We start from the raw sequence: 13,538 nt of genomic DNA, 5'->3' as shown, positions 1-13,538 counted from the left end.
TTTGTGGCCAGATGAACTCTGCGGCAGAGATGAGCAGTCACGCACCGAGGTCTGGGGAGTGCGCTCCTAGAGAGTGGCAGGAAGGAGAAAGGCAAGAGGTGGAGAAAGAGATTCTATTACTTGTTTTATGGGTTTTTTGAAACATTTCATCCTTAGGTAATTTGATTTGTAACTTATCCATTGCTTTATTTTACAAGTACGGCAGTACTTTGACATGCTCAGAGTTCACCATATAGTTAAAAAACTAGTTTTGTCTATAATCACTGCTATTTGTATGGTGAGCACAGGCTCCGGACGCTCAGGCTCAGCGGCCATGGCTCACGGGCCCAGCTGCTCGGGGGCACGTGGGATCTTCCCGGACTGGGGCGCAAACCCATGTCCTCTGCATCGGCAGGCAGACTCTCAACCACTGCGCCACCAGGGAAGCCCTTGTATGGGTTTTGAGATGCTGTACTTAGCTGTCAGGTTGAGTTCAGAAGAGACCAAACTCTTTTTATGTTTTCATTTTTTATTTGTGGATTTTAGACAGTTTGGCATTATGTATTGAAATAGCAGCCTCTCACTAATGCTGAGGGTCTCATCATCCCCTGCTCTTTTCTAGGTCTTTGGTGGAAGAGTTTAGAAAGACACTCTGTGCATTATGGCAAGGTAGCCAGACTGCATTTAGCCCAGAGTCCTTATTTTATGTTGTTTGGAAGATTATGCCGAATTTTAGGTAAGTATTATTTAATGAAGGATGTTTAAAACATTAATATTAGTCTTTACACTGTTCCTGAAACAATTTCCAACAGTGGTGGTATTCTCAATAATGAAACCAGTGTTTTGTTTTTTAAGGAGAAGAGCAGAAGTTGGATATATCCTACTAGACAAATGTGTTTAAATAATAGACCTTAGAAAAATCTTTAACAAAAGGCAGGGCATTTTGTTGTTATAAAAACAGAGCCCTTACAAATAACTTACGTGCTCTAGGAAAACATACTGGACAAAATTTCCTTGATTTTTTTCAAAATCTTATACAGAGTAATTATCATCATACACCGTCCTGTTATTTCAGCTAAAAAAAGAAAAATCCAAATGTAGTCAGTAGAAAACCATGGTATCGTATTCACTGTTCTGGTCTGGGTTCTGAAGACCTTACAAGACTGTAGTTAAGTCCATTGGGATTCATTCGCTTTCCAGAACGTAACACAATTAGCACATCATCTCCTAATGTGGTTATAGAGTCACAGCGTTTCCCGTGTTCTTTATCTGGTCTCGCTTGAGTGGGGAAACAGCCCTGCTGTCAGAGAAATCTCCCTCTTCTCCTAAGCTAGTCCTCCCCGTAGGTAACAGCAGATCTGAAGCACTACGGGTGCTTGACAGCAGCCTTCACCACCTTCTGCTGATTTTATCTTTCTGAAGCACGCCACGGCTCTTACTAGTCATGATTTTGGCGCCTTATGTACAGCCCTCTCTTTCTTTTTTAAAACCAGCACGCTCTGGTAAAACTCAGCAATACATCTTGCTTTACTGTCTCAGAGTGGTTTAGATATATTGGTAGTATGGAGAAATGTCTAAAGGGTAACAGCTTCAAAGGACTATAATTTGTTGCCTTGCCAAAGAGTCTAGCCTTGAGGATCAGACGTAATTGACTATTGTTAACCCTGGTCTTTGTTTTGAAGGAAATTTCTTTTATATTTCATGTTATTTAAATCTCTCCTGAGAAGGAGAGAATCATTTTGTAAGAATTTTAGAATTTCCTGACTCTAAATAGGAAAGGTAGAAATGATTAAGTTACTGCTAATCATGTCTGGACTTGATATAAAATTTCTAACAATCACCTACTTAGACTCTTGATGGGGATTTAATCTTTGTGTTTGGTTATTATATAAAAATTGCTTCCATTTGTTGAATGTCTATTATGTGTCGAGCACTTTAGGTATTTTATATCTGACCTTCATTAAGAAACACAACAAAATTCCCATCAGGGTAAGAAGTGTTAGCCCCATCTGAAAGAGGACGGAACTGAGACAGAGGAGAGTAGTTTGTTCAGTTTTATATATCTGGTAGGTGTTGGGACCAGAATTAGAACCCAGGTCTTCGTGGTGTTGGTCAGCGATAGACGTGTTAACAGTAATTTGTCCACGTGCCCCAGTGAGGCCCACCAACCACCTTTATACTCTTCTACTTGGTTCCCATGGTGACTCAGTTCCCTCTTCATCTAATAGAATTCTACTTTTCATCTAAATCTGCCCGTATCTCTGTTCTTTCTGGTTTCTTTAGCCCAGCTGTGAGCATGATTTAGTCTTTAGCTGCTTAATTTTACTCATTCTATTATTCCTACATTCTATTATTCCTACCAATGAAGGGAAAGAACTTTTGGAATAGGTAACCAGGTTGAGAAATTCGGGTGGCGTTTCCGGAGTGATTCCTATTACATATGAACTCTTAGATTTCCTTAATGACTGATCAGAATAGGATGTCTGTGTGTTCTTAGCAGGGCTTTCTCTTCGTTCTGTAGTAATTCAGATTGGTCCTCACTTTCATGTAATCAGAGAATAATTTTCTCTTGGTTAGCTCTAGATCTTGAGATTATATCATGAATAAAGTTTTAGTGCAGGATGACTGCACAGTGCCCAGGTGTGGGGTAGGGTTTTCTTCTCGTAATTGTTACTCCTATTTATGTGTACAGGGTAAAAGTTCTTAGAACATGCCGAAGTGGAAATGCAATGGGGTCTTGAATTATGTTTGTATTTATAATCCCAAAGTAAAATTTTTTAAAGTTTAGAAAGCCCATTTTCCTTGATTAACATGTGACAGTATCTAGGGAGTGTGATACCTAGGAATAAAATAAGAGGAGCCTGGGGAGTTCCCTGGTGGCCTAGTGACTAGGATCCCGGGCTTTCACTGCTGTGGCCTGGGTTCAATCCCTGGTTGGGGAACTGAGATCCCCGTAAGCTGCGCGGCATGGCCAAAGGGGGGAAAAAGTGAGGAGCCTGAAATACAATCATGCATGTAGAAGTAGGAACAACTTTCCTCTATTAAATAAATAAATAAATACAGAAAAAAAAGTACCCTAAATGTAATCAACAGCTTTGGACATAGAAATCATCAGAGCTATTCTTTCTCTTTTCACACCCAAACCAAAAGCCAGTCACTTAGCAGGGAAACTGTTCCTGAGTTTGAACTTCCCAGCAGACATATATCTACTTGCCACACTTCTTATGGCTTCGTAGCATGCCCAGCTTTTCCTGTCCTTTCTTTTTTCTTTTTTGCGGTACGCGGGCCTCTCACTGTTGTGGCCTCTCCCGCCGCGGAGCACAGGCTCTGGACGCGCAGGCTCAGCCTTCCATGCCTGTAAAAATGTAGGCAGTAGTCTTTCCTATCCATAATTTTATGAATGTACTTTAGATATCATTGCTGGATTTATCTACATAAACCTCTGTTACCTTCCAACTATACCAGCTTAATTTTCTGTCAGATTTCATTACTGTTCACTTGTCATTGATCTGTATTAGTAGAAGAATTCCATAGAATTTCCTGACTGAATATAGTGTAAGAAGTAACCTCAGAATATGTTGCTGTATATATTAAAGTTCTAGGCTAGAGCATAATTATAAGTCAACACGTTTTAAAGTTTTTATTTATTTAAAAAATCTCTTGAATCAGAGATTAGGATGCAAGTATAGAATGCTATACATCTTTAACTCTTTAGATAAAGTTTTTCTTCCTTTCAGCCAGTGTTTAAAAATTAGTATCTTTCAGTCTAAAGATTTAGTTTTAAATTCCTTATTTCTTATAATGGTGGTTTAGACCCAGTTTTCCGGTGCAGGTTAAGATGTGAAATTTTAACATTTGAGCATCTTCTACAGAGGCCATGTGGGAAATGGGGAGATTCACAGTCCATCCAGGAGACATGTTACTCTCCTGTTGCAGGACTTCAGGCAGGTCACACAACCCCTTTTTTGCCCCTCAGTTTTCCTCTTAAGTGGGTCAGTTGAGATCACTAGAAGTCCAGTTAGCTCTACTATTCTGTGTTTTCAAACTTGTTTTTCAGTAGTGGAATTCTGTCTTGAAGGTACTTTTACATGTAAAACAAGGAGGAAGTGAGGAGCAAGAATCAGGGCGCCTCCCTGTGCTCTGAGCGCAGGGCTGTGGCCCTTCTCAACACTTTGCCCTCCTGCCTGTTTGGCTGGGCAGGCGGAGTCCCACAGTGACTGTTTCTGTTTGCTTCAAGGGGCTATCAGCAGCAGGACGCTCATGAGTTCATGCGCTACCTGTTAGACCACCTGCACTTGGAACTCCAGGGCGGTTTCAACGGTATTTCCCGCTCATCAATTCTGCAAGAGAATTCTACTCTGTCTGCAAGTAACAAATGTTGCATGTAAGATTTAGTTTCCTTTTGTTTTCTGGGAAGACCTCAGATTGCTACTGGTGTTCTTGTTTATTAGATTTATAATGGAAGGTGGGAAGTTTTCTGGACCTTTGCTGAAACTTTTGTGCACTTGAACTTTGTGACCAAGGGGACTAGCACATGCCTCCTGCTTCCAGATCGAAGGCATCTTGTACTTGCATCCAGGTGTAGTTCTAATCGTTATTTGCTATAGATTATTTTTAAACTTGAAAAAATAGAAAACATTTGTACAATTTAACACTAAAAATTTTCCTCCAACTGTATTGAATAATGTATGGGAGACAATTTTCATTTTGAATGTGAATTTTTCTAAAGCCTCATTTAGACTTAAATTTTCCAAAAATATGTCTGTTCTTTAATCAAATTGAGGCATTTGTAACATTTCAGAATTTTTTTTTTGGCCTCTCAGTATGAACAAAACAAACCTTTTGGGTTGCTTTCCCAGGTACTGATACCCCAAAATATACATTGAGATCAGAATGTTTATTTTGCTGAGGGAGAGAAAATTGACTTTTATTTCAGCTTGGATCTTGGTTAGTTGTCTCCTTTTGTTCAAATTTTGGGAAAAGTTTCATATTGACCTCTGCAGGAAAGGAATTATAAGACGAACTCCCCAAAGAAAGAAGAAAAGAGTAAGTTATATATAGAGTTTGCTGTAGTATATTGCCTGACAGTCCATAAATCGGATTTTGTGTAAGATAAGGTCTTTTTAATGACAGAGCAGTCTCAACAGCCAATCTGACTGTATCAGAGATGGGCAATCAATCAATATGAATTGCCATACTTTTTTAAATGTTTGAACCTAGGTCCTAGGAGCTATGGTTCACATTAGAATCCAGTACAGAAAGGGAAGGACCTGTGATCTGGTAGAAATGTTCTTGCTGCTAGCACCCAATCAAATATAGTATTAAATGAAAAATTCTGTTTTGTATTTTAGGATGACATATTCATACACAAAGGATATTGAGCTGGGCTCTATGAAGGATAGTCTGTGTGAAGTGAGAGGATATATGTCTTATTTGATGCCCAGGGCACCCTTAGGGAATCACATTGTGTGATATAAGATGTTCTTTTAGTAACTAATGAGTTTTCAGTATTAATCCATACCCTTTCATGATATTTTAAATAATAGTAATTTTAAGTTCCAGTAGTGAGTTAGGAACATAAAAAAATTATTAAGTATTCAAAACTCAGGCTCCTTTATATTCCCTTAAATTCACTGGAGGGTGCATTTCAGAATGTAAGGATCATATTTGCTAAAACTACAAAAAAAAGGTCTCCTGTATTTGTATTTATTCGTATAAACACACTGAACCCTACTGAAGGTGGGGGTGAGGATGGTAGAAATAAATGGCAGATGTGTTCTTTTTAACACATAGAAAATCATGAGTGCCAATATAAAGGAACTTTGCAGCATATAGCCTGTCCAAGTAGCCAATATTTAAACTCCCTCGTTGTGTAGTTATGATAAATGGAATAGTGATTTTGAAATAATTCGTGAACCTTGTTTTAAGTCATTGTATAATGACTAAGCTTAATGCCATACACATCAGATAGCCAAGAATTCATTAGTATCTTTTTCTCAGAGGAAGAAATTATAAAGGAGAAGTACATTGAGTTTAAATGTACTGCTTTTTAATGAAGCAGTTTCCATTTTAATTAAAGGCAGCAGTGTGTGTGAACATCAGTATAAAAGGGTCAATCATAGTCCCTTTATTTTTCAGTAGATTTTTTTTGGGGGGGTATATCCTTTGTGATACAGATATTAAATCTAAAACCTGAAATGGCCATTATATCCTACAGTTCCCATTGTATCTTCCCTTTGTAATTTACTAAAGCCATGTGTATCCTATGAACAACTTAAAGAAACAAAAAAGCTACAGTATGTTTCTTTTGCCAGTAAGGAAGGAAGCCCTTTCATAGAAAAGGAAGCAAACTTTTAAAATAATAGAATTGCTCAGGTAAGTTTTGTCTGTCTCATCGTTGCAGTAGGTCTAATTTGGAGCAACTCGAAGTACGGTTCAGTGTTATTAGGAGTACTACTGACTGCAAGCGACAGAAACCACCTCAAATTGCTATTAGCGAAAAAGAGCAATATACTGGCTCAAGTAACTGCATAAGTGCACAAAAGTTATTATCTGTGTTCACTGTAGTACTATTAATGACGGCACACAAATGAACCTCAGTATCCATTGATATTTTTGTGTTTATTCTGATTCATCTTTATTTGCTCTGTTGACAATTTTATGCGGGTTCCTGTTGTTGCAGTGAAACCCATTTTGGGTTTTTTTTTTTCGCGGTACACGGGCCTCTCACTGTTGTGGCCTCTCCCGTTGTGGAGCACAGGCTCAGCGGCCATGGCTCACGGGCCCAGCCGCTCTGCGGCATGTGGGATCTTCCCGGACCGGGGCACGAACCCGCGTCCCCTGCATCGGCAGGCGGACTCACAACCACTGTGCCACCAGGGAAGCCCGCCATTTTGGTTTTTAAAATATTTTTTTCTTGAAGTAGTTAAATTAAGAGAAGGAGCATAGTGTCCACAGCAGGTGCTCAGGTCAGGCCAGCTGTGTGAACTTGAGCCAAGTTATTTAACCTCTGAACCTCAGCTTCCTGGTCTGCAAAATGGGGATGATCTTATCTACCTCAGAGTTGTTGTGAGGATTAATTGATTTACATGGAAAGTACCTAGAATGGAGCCTGGCATGTAAGTGCTAAATAATATAAGTGCTTGCTAATCATGCTGTCACTGGTGCACTATTCTTGTGCATTCTCTGTCCATACCGTGGCAGGCTGTGCACCTGTGAGTTACATGTCCAAGATACATACTTAGGAAAGAGAAGCAAAAGGCAAGTATGATCCTGATTATTGTTATAAAAGATGTTTACAACACTCTAAGGGCTTTCTTTTTGGTAAGCACTTGTCTAAAAGCACTGTAGGTATATTCCCATTTCATTGTCACCAGGCCTCTGAGGTAGATAGATGTTATGCCTGTTTCACATTTGATGAAGCTGAGGCACAGAGAGGTTAAGTAATATTAGGACAGTTGGTTTCTTATTGTTCTTAAAGTGCTGTACATATTATCTCCACAAGGGAATCATTATATTGTTTTAAGTGAGCTTTTTAAACGGCTTGTTGATAGTAATAATCCAGCACTTCAAATGTGAAGTCATATCTCCACCAGTGATTACTAAGTATGTATTAAATTTGTTTACCTCATTTTCCCCAAATATGACCATCTAAAAAACTCTGAAACTGTCTTTGATCAAGGTTGTTGTTCAAAGTAAAGTAATTGAGAGTGCTCCCCATAATATGAGAAGTCTTGCAAAGGGTCCAATCTAAGGCAGTTCCCTCTTTTCTGAGGGGTATAATTGAGGGAAAGGGGTCCTGTTGCCCTGAGTACAGGCACGTACGTGATCTGTTAGTAATGGCAACTGTTCAGTGTTAGTAACTTTTGTACAAAGTAGTGGGATTGGGAGAGGAGCTGGGGGAAGGACAGTGGCTTAAACCTTTCACTTGGTATACATCTATATATAGCTTCAAAATTTTTGTGTTATTTTATAATTTAAATTAATAAATGATATATATACACCCCCAAACAGAGCCGCCTATAGGACCTTTACACATATTTACTGAGATGTTTTCCTGTGTGATTTTTCTCTAGAAATGGAGCATCTACAGTTGTCACGGCTATATTCGGAGGCATTCTCCAAAATGAGGTTAACTGCCTCATATGTGGGACAGAATCTAGAAAGTTTGATCCATTCCTAGGTAAGACATATTTGGCATATGGAGATATGATATTGTATTAAAATAATAACTGTAATGTTTCCTTTGAAAACTAAGACAGTAAAGAGATAAATCCTTAAAAATACATCAATTTTTGAAATTATTTTTTGAGTGTGGTTATATGCCTTTAACAGTTCTGTTTTCCTTGTTTCCTTTGAAGACCTTTCATTAGATATTCCAAGTCAGTTCAGAAATAAGCGCTCTAAGAATCAAGAAAATGGACCAGTTTGTTCATTACGAGGTAAAGATACTTTGATGTTCTAGAATTTTTCCCCCTTGAAATAGCAAATAATTGTTGTAATTAATTAATTTGTGTTATAACTTAACAAAAGTCAAACCTGAATGTCTCTTCTTGTACAAAAAAATTGTTTAGCAAGAATGCCTGCCAGAGATACTGACCTGCCAGGTGAAACGTATTTCTCACCTTTCTCCTCTTCTTAAAACTAGTTTAAAATTGAAAGTTTGTAACAAAACTTTTTCTGATCTAATGAAATAGAATTTATTCTATGGATATTTTACTAGTAACCAGAGGAAGAAAGAACCTCTGAAAAGGTTTATAAATTATGGTGTCATTCACTCTTTTGTATGACTAACAATTTGAGAGCTCTCTTGATGACATAACTGTTGGCTAAGCCTTTTAATCTTGCTTTTAATTGCAAGATTCAAATTCACATCTGAACAGATTTTTTCCTTGTTGAGTATTAACTACTTTAGTCAAGGCAGAAGACCTGTCCTTGACCAACCACTAAAATGACTAATCGTTCTTTTTAGTCATAGAAAGAAGAAACTAGGATAGAAAAAAGAAAGAGGATTAGTATGTGTTCTGTCATTAAGTACCTCTACAGTGAAGGCAAGTAAAGTTTCTACCCTGAATTACATGTTCACTAAAAGTTTTAGGGAGTATTGTCAAAAAGTTTTAGGTAGCATTGTCATAATGATTAATATACATATAATGTAAACTTTTCTTACAAAACAGAAGATTCTGTTGGTCTAAAACTGTACTGTCCAATATGCAACCATGAAGTCACATGTGCCTATTAAAATTTAAATCAATCAAAGTGAAATTTCAAATTCCATTGCTCAGTTATACTAGCCGTATTTAGAGTGATCGGGAGCCACCTGGGGCCAGTGGCTACTGTAGTGGTCAGCACAGATGTAGAACATTTCCACTGTTGCAGAAAGTTCTAGTGGACGGTGCTGCTGTAGAAGCAAATTATCCTGTAAAATGTAGATGAAAACACTTTGTTCTCCACCTATACAACAGTGTTGATTGTCTCTTTTGAACAGGAGTACAGAAGAAATTTAAGGAAGCCCCATCCATGCCACTTCCCTCTAAAATATGTGGCTCTAGTATGTTTCTCTAAAACTGTTTTTGGCCTATTTGAGATTAAGAAAATATCACAGTATACTTGTAGCAAGTGTCTGTCAGATCATTTTCCCTTTATATTTATGGCATATGAATACAGGCTAACTTAAGCATAAAACAAATATTATTTGACCATTTAGAGGGGAAATCAGTGAAAGTTAAAGGAATTAGCCTCAAATTATATAATCTAATCTAAATTAGATTGACTTCATCTTAAAATTTCAATAAGAACACTAATAATATTAATGTAGTAAAAAATACTGTTCCTTAATATCTATATCTGGGTATCTTAATATCTATATCTGGGTATCTATTTGAATCATAATTCCTCATGTTAAACAAAACCGTTAGTCCAGATGATTTTTGACTGATTGGAAGACCCAGAGACACTCATTTGCTCAGGTTTCTTTCCTCCTTCCTTCAGTGCTGATTCCCCCCACCCCTCCTGAATTGGTCATACATGGTTCTTATTGCCTCTGTAACATTTCACTTTAAACTTAACGCCCTAATACTGAGAGATGTTCCTTTCTTGAGACCATCCAGGAGAGTGTATGACACAGCTTACTTAGGTGGTTGGCTGGTACTAAAACAAGAATAGTGGCAAATGGAATTTGCCTCATATCCCAAGTAGTATTTTTCTTGGCTCCTTGAAATCTAATAAAGATTGGTATTAGCATCAGGGGGCCCAGACCATCCTGAGGTGTTGAGGGTTTGGCTAGAAACATGTTTCCTGTATTCTCAGCTGGCTTTCCTTTGAATTCATTTTGTTAAAGAGCTTACTGTCAGCTTTAGAATGTCTAAACCATGCAGTATCTGCGAAATGCAACAAAACGAGATTTTCAGACGATGCTGGTGGTTTTCAAGAAGCCACCTAGTAAAGGACCCAGGGGGCTAGAAAAATTTCCAGATGAAAAGGCAGCATATTTCAGAGACTTTCGCAAGGTAACTGAACAGTACAACATCAAAAATATAACCAGGCTGCCTCGAGAGACAAAGAAGCACATGCAGTGGCAATTATCTTTCATGATGAAGCATCAAAGACATTTTGCCTTTGAGGGCTTCTGCTGAAGAATGAGGGAGAGGCTGGAGACAAGATGGTGGAGTAGAAGGACTTGAGCTCACCTCCTCTCACAAAAACACCAAATCACAACTAACTGCTGAACAACCATCAACAAAAAAGACTCGAACCTACCACAAAAGATATTCTATACCCAAAGACAAAGAAGAAGCCACAATGAGACGGTAGGAGGGGCACTTGTACAATATAATCAAATCCCATATCTGGCAGGTGGGTGACCTACAAACTGGAAAATAACTATATCGCAGAGATTCCCACAGGAGTGAGTTCTGAGCTCAATACCAGGCTTCCCAGCCTTGGGGTCTGGAATCAGGAGAAGGAGTCTCCAGAGCTTTTGGATTTGAAGGCCAGGGGGGCTTGAGTGCAGGAGCTCCATAGGACTGGAGGAAACAGAGACGCCACTCTTGGAGAGCACACACAAGGTTTCACATGCACTGGGACCCAGGGCAAAGCAGTCATAGGAGCCTGGGTCAGACCTACCTGAGGGTCTTGGAAGGTCTCCTGGGGATGTGGGGTTTGACTGTGGCTCACTATGGGGACAAGGACACTGGTGGCAGATGCCCCAGGGAATACTCAATTGGTGTGAGCTCTCCTGGAGGTCACCATTTTAGCAAAGAGACCTGACCCCACCCAACAGCCTACAGGCTTCAGTGCTGGCGCACTTCAGGCCAAACAACCAACAGGGTGGGAACAGAGCCCCACCTGTCATCAGACAGGCTGCCTAAAGTCATCCAGAGCCAACAGCCACCTATAAATACACCTCCTGAGATGGCCCTGCCCATCAGAGGGACAAGACCCAGCTCCACCCACCAGGGGGCAGACACAAGCCCCTGGACCAACCTCACCCACTAGGGGGCAGACACCAGAACCAAGAAGAATTACAGTCCTGCAGCCTGGGGAACAGAGACCTCAAACACACAAAGTTAGATAAAATGAGATTACAGAGAAATATGTTCCAGGTGAAAGAACAAGATAAAACCCCAGAAGAACAACTCAATGAAGTGGAGATAGGCAATCTACTTGAAAAAAAAAATTCAGAGTAGTAACAGTAAAGTTGATCCAAGATCTCGGAAAAAGAATGGAGGCACAGACCAAGAGGATACAAGAAATGTTTAATAAAGAGCTAGAAGCTTTAAAGAACAAACAAGAGATGAACAATACACTAGAAGGAATCAGTAGTAGAATAAATGAGGCAGAAGAACGAACAAGTGAGCTGGAAGACACACTGGTGGAAATCACAGCTGTGGAACAGAATAAGAAGAATGAAAAGAAGTGAGGACACTCTAAGAGACCTCCAGGGTAACATTAAACATACCAACATTCGCATGATATGGGTCCCAGAAGGAGAAGAGAGAAAGGGCCTGAGAAAATATTTGAAGAGAGATAATAGCCAAAAACTTCCCTAACATGGGAAAGGAAACACACAGTCAAGTCCAGGAAGTGCAGAGAATCCCATACAGGATAAACCCAAGGAGGAACACACCAAGACACATATTAATCAAATTGACGAAAATTAAAGACAAAAAGAAAATATTAAAAACAACAAGTGAAAAGCAGCAAATAACATACAAGGGGATCCCCATACGGTTTTATCAGCTGATTTTTCAGCAGAAACTCTGCAGGCCAGAAGGGAGTGGCATGATATACTTAAAGTGATACAAGGGAGAAACCTACAACCAAGAATACTCAACCCAGCAAGGCTCTCGTTCATATTCAACAGAGAAATCAAAAGCTTTACAGACAAGCAAAAGCTAAGAGAATTCAGCACCACCAGTTTTATGACAAATGCGAAAGGAACTTCTCTAGGTGGAAAAGGCCACAGCTAGAAATGAGAAAATTACGAATGGGAAAGCTCACCAATAAAGGTAAACATACAGTAAAGGTAGGAAATCATCAAACCACAAATATGATATCAAAATCAGCAATTGTGAGGAGAGTACAAATGCATTTGAAATTAAGAGACCAGCAACTTAATCCTGTATGTATATATAGACAGATATATATATAATATATAGATATATATATCAAAACCTCAATGTAGCTGCAAACCAAAAATCTATAATAGACACATGAAAAAGAAAAGGCAGTCCAAACACAATACTAAAGATAGTCATCAAATCACAAGAGAACAAAAGAGGAAGGGAAGAAAAAAGACCTACAAAAACAAATCCAAAACAGTTAACAAAATGGCAATAAGAACATACTGATAATTACCTTAAACATAAACAGATTAAATGCTCGAACCAAAAGACACAGATTGGCTGAATAGATACAGAAGCAAGACCCATATATATGCTGTCCACAAAAGACCCACTTCAAATCTAGAGACACATACAGACTGAAAGTGAGGACATGGAAAAAGCTACTCCATGCAAATGGAAATCAAAAGAAAGCTGGAGTAGCAATACTCATATCAGACAAAATAGACTGTACAAGACTGTTACAAAAGAAAGAAGGATATTACAAAATGATCAAGGAATCAATCCAAGAAGATATAACAATTGTAATTTTATATATGCACTCAACATAGGAGCACCTCAATATATAAGGCAAATGCTAATAGCCATAAAAGGAGAAATCAACAGTAACACAATAATAGTGGGGGACTTTAACTCCCCACTTACATCAATGGACAGATCATGCAGACAGAAAATAAGGAAACACAGGCCTTAAATGACACATTAGACCAGATGGATTGACATTTATAGAACATTCCATCCGAAAGCAGCAGAATACACCTTCTCAAGTGCACGTGGAACATTCTCCAGGATAGATCACATGTTGGGCAACAAAGCAAGCCTTGGTAAATTTTAAAAAACTGAAATCATATCAAGCTTCTTTTCTGACCACAATGCTGTAAGATTAGAAATCAACTACAAGGAAAAAACTAAAAAAAACAAACATATGGAGGCTAA

The 13,538-nt window shown here is 38.8% G+C and overlaps 1 protein-coding gene across 2 annotated transcripts in view; it reads left to right on the top strand.

Moving 5' to 3' along the window:
• USP3 (ubiquitin specific peptidase 3) overlaps positions 1–13,538 on the top strand; it is a 206,842-nt gene that overhangs the window by 167,706 nt on the left and 25,598 nt on the right. For both annotated transcript variants that reach the window (XM_024735155.1, XM_024735154.1), the window contains 4 exons: positions 602–715; positions 4,217–4,363; positions 8,055–8,161; positions 8,340–8,420. In XM_024735155.1, coding sequence (XP_024590923.1) covers positions 602–715; positions 4,217–4,363; positions 8,055–8,161; positions 8,340–8,420 — 449 coding nt within the window. The remainder of the gene's footprint in view (positions 1–601; positions 716–4,216; positions 4,364–8,054; positions 8,162–8,339; positions 8,421–13,538) is intronic.

The sequence above is a fragment of the Neophocaena asiaeorientalis genome, unplaced genomic scaffold, assembly GCF_003031525.2.
Source record: "Neophocaena asiaeorientalis asiaeorientalis breed wild unplaced genomic scaffold, Neophocaena_asiaeorientalis_V1.1 scaffold264, whole genome shotgun sequence".
NCBI lineage: Eukaryota > Metazoa > Chordata > Mammalia > Artiodactyla > Phocoenidae > Neophocaena > Neophocaena asiaeorientalis.
The sequence above is the reverse complement of the archived record's forward strand: the minus strand, read 5'-3'. Positions and strand labels throughout refer to the sequence as shown.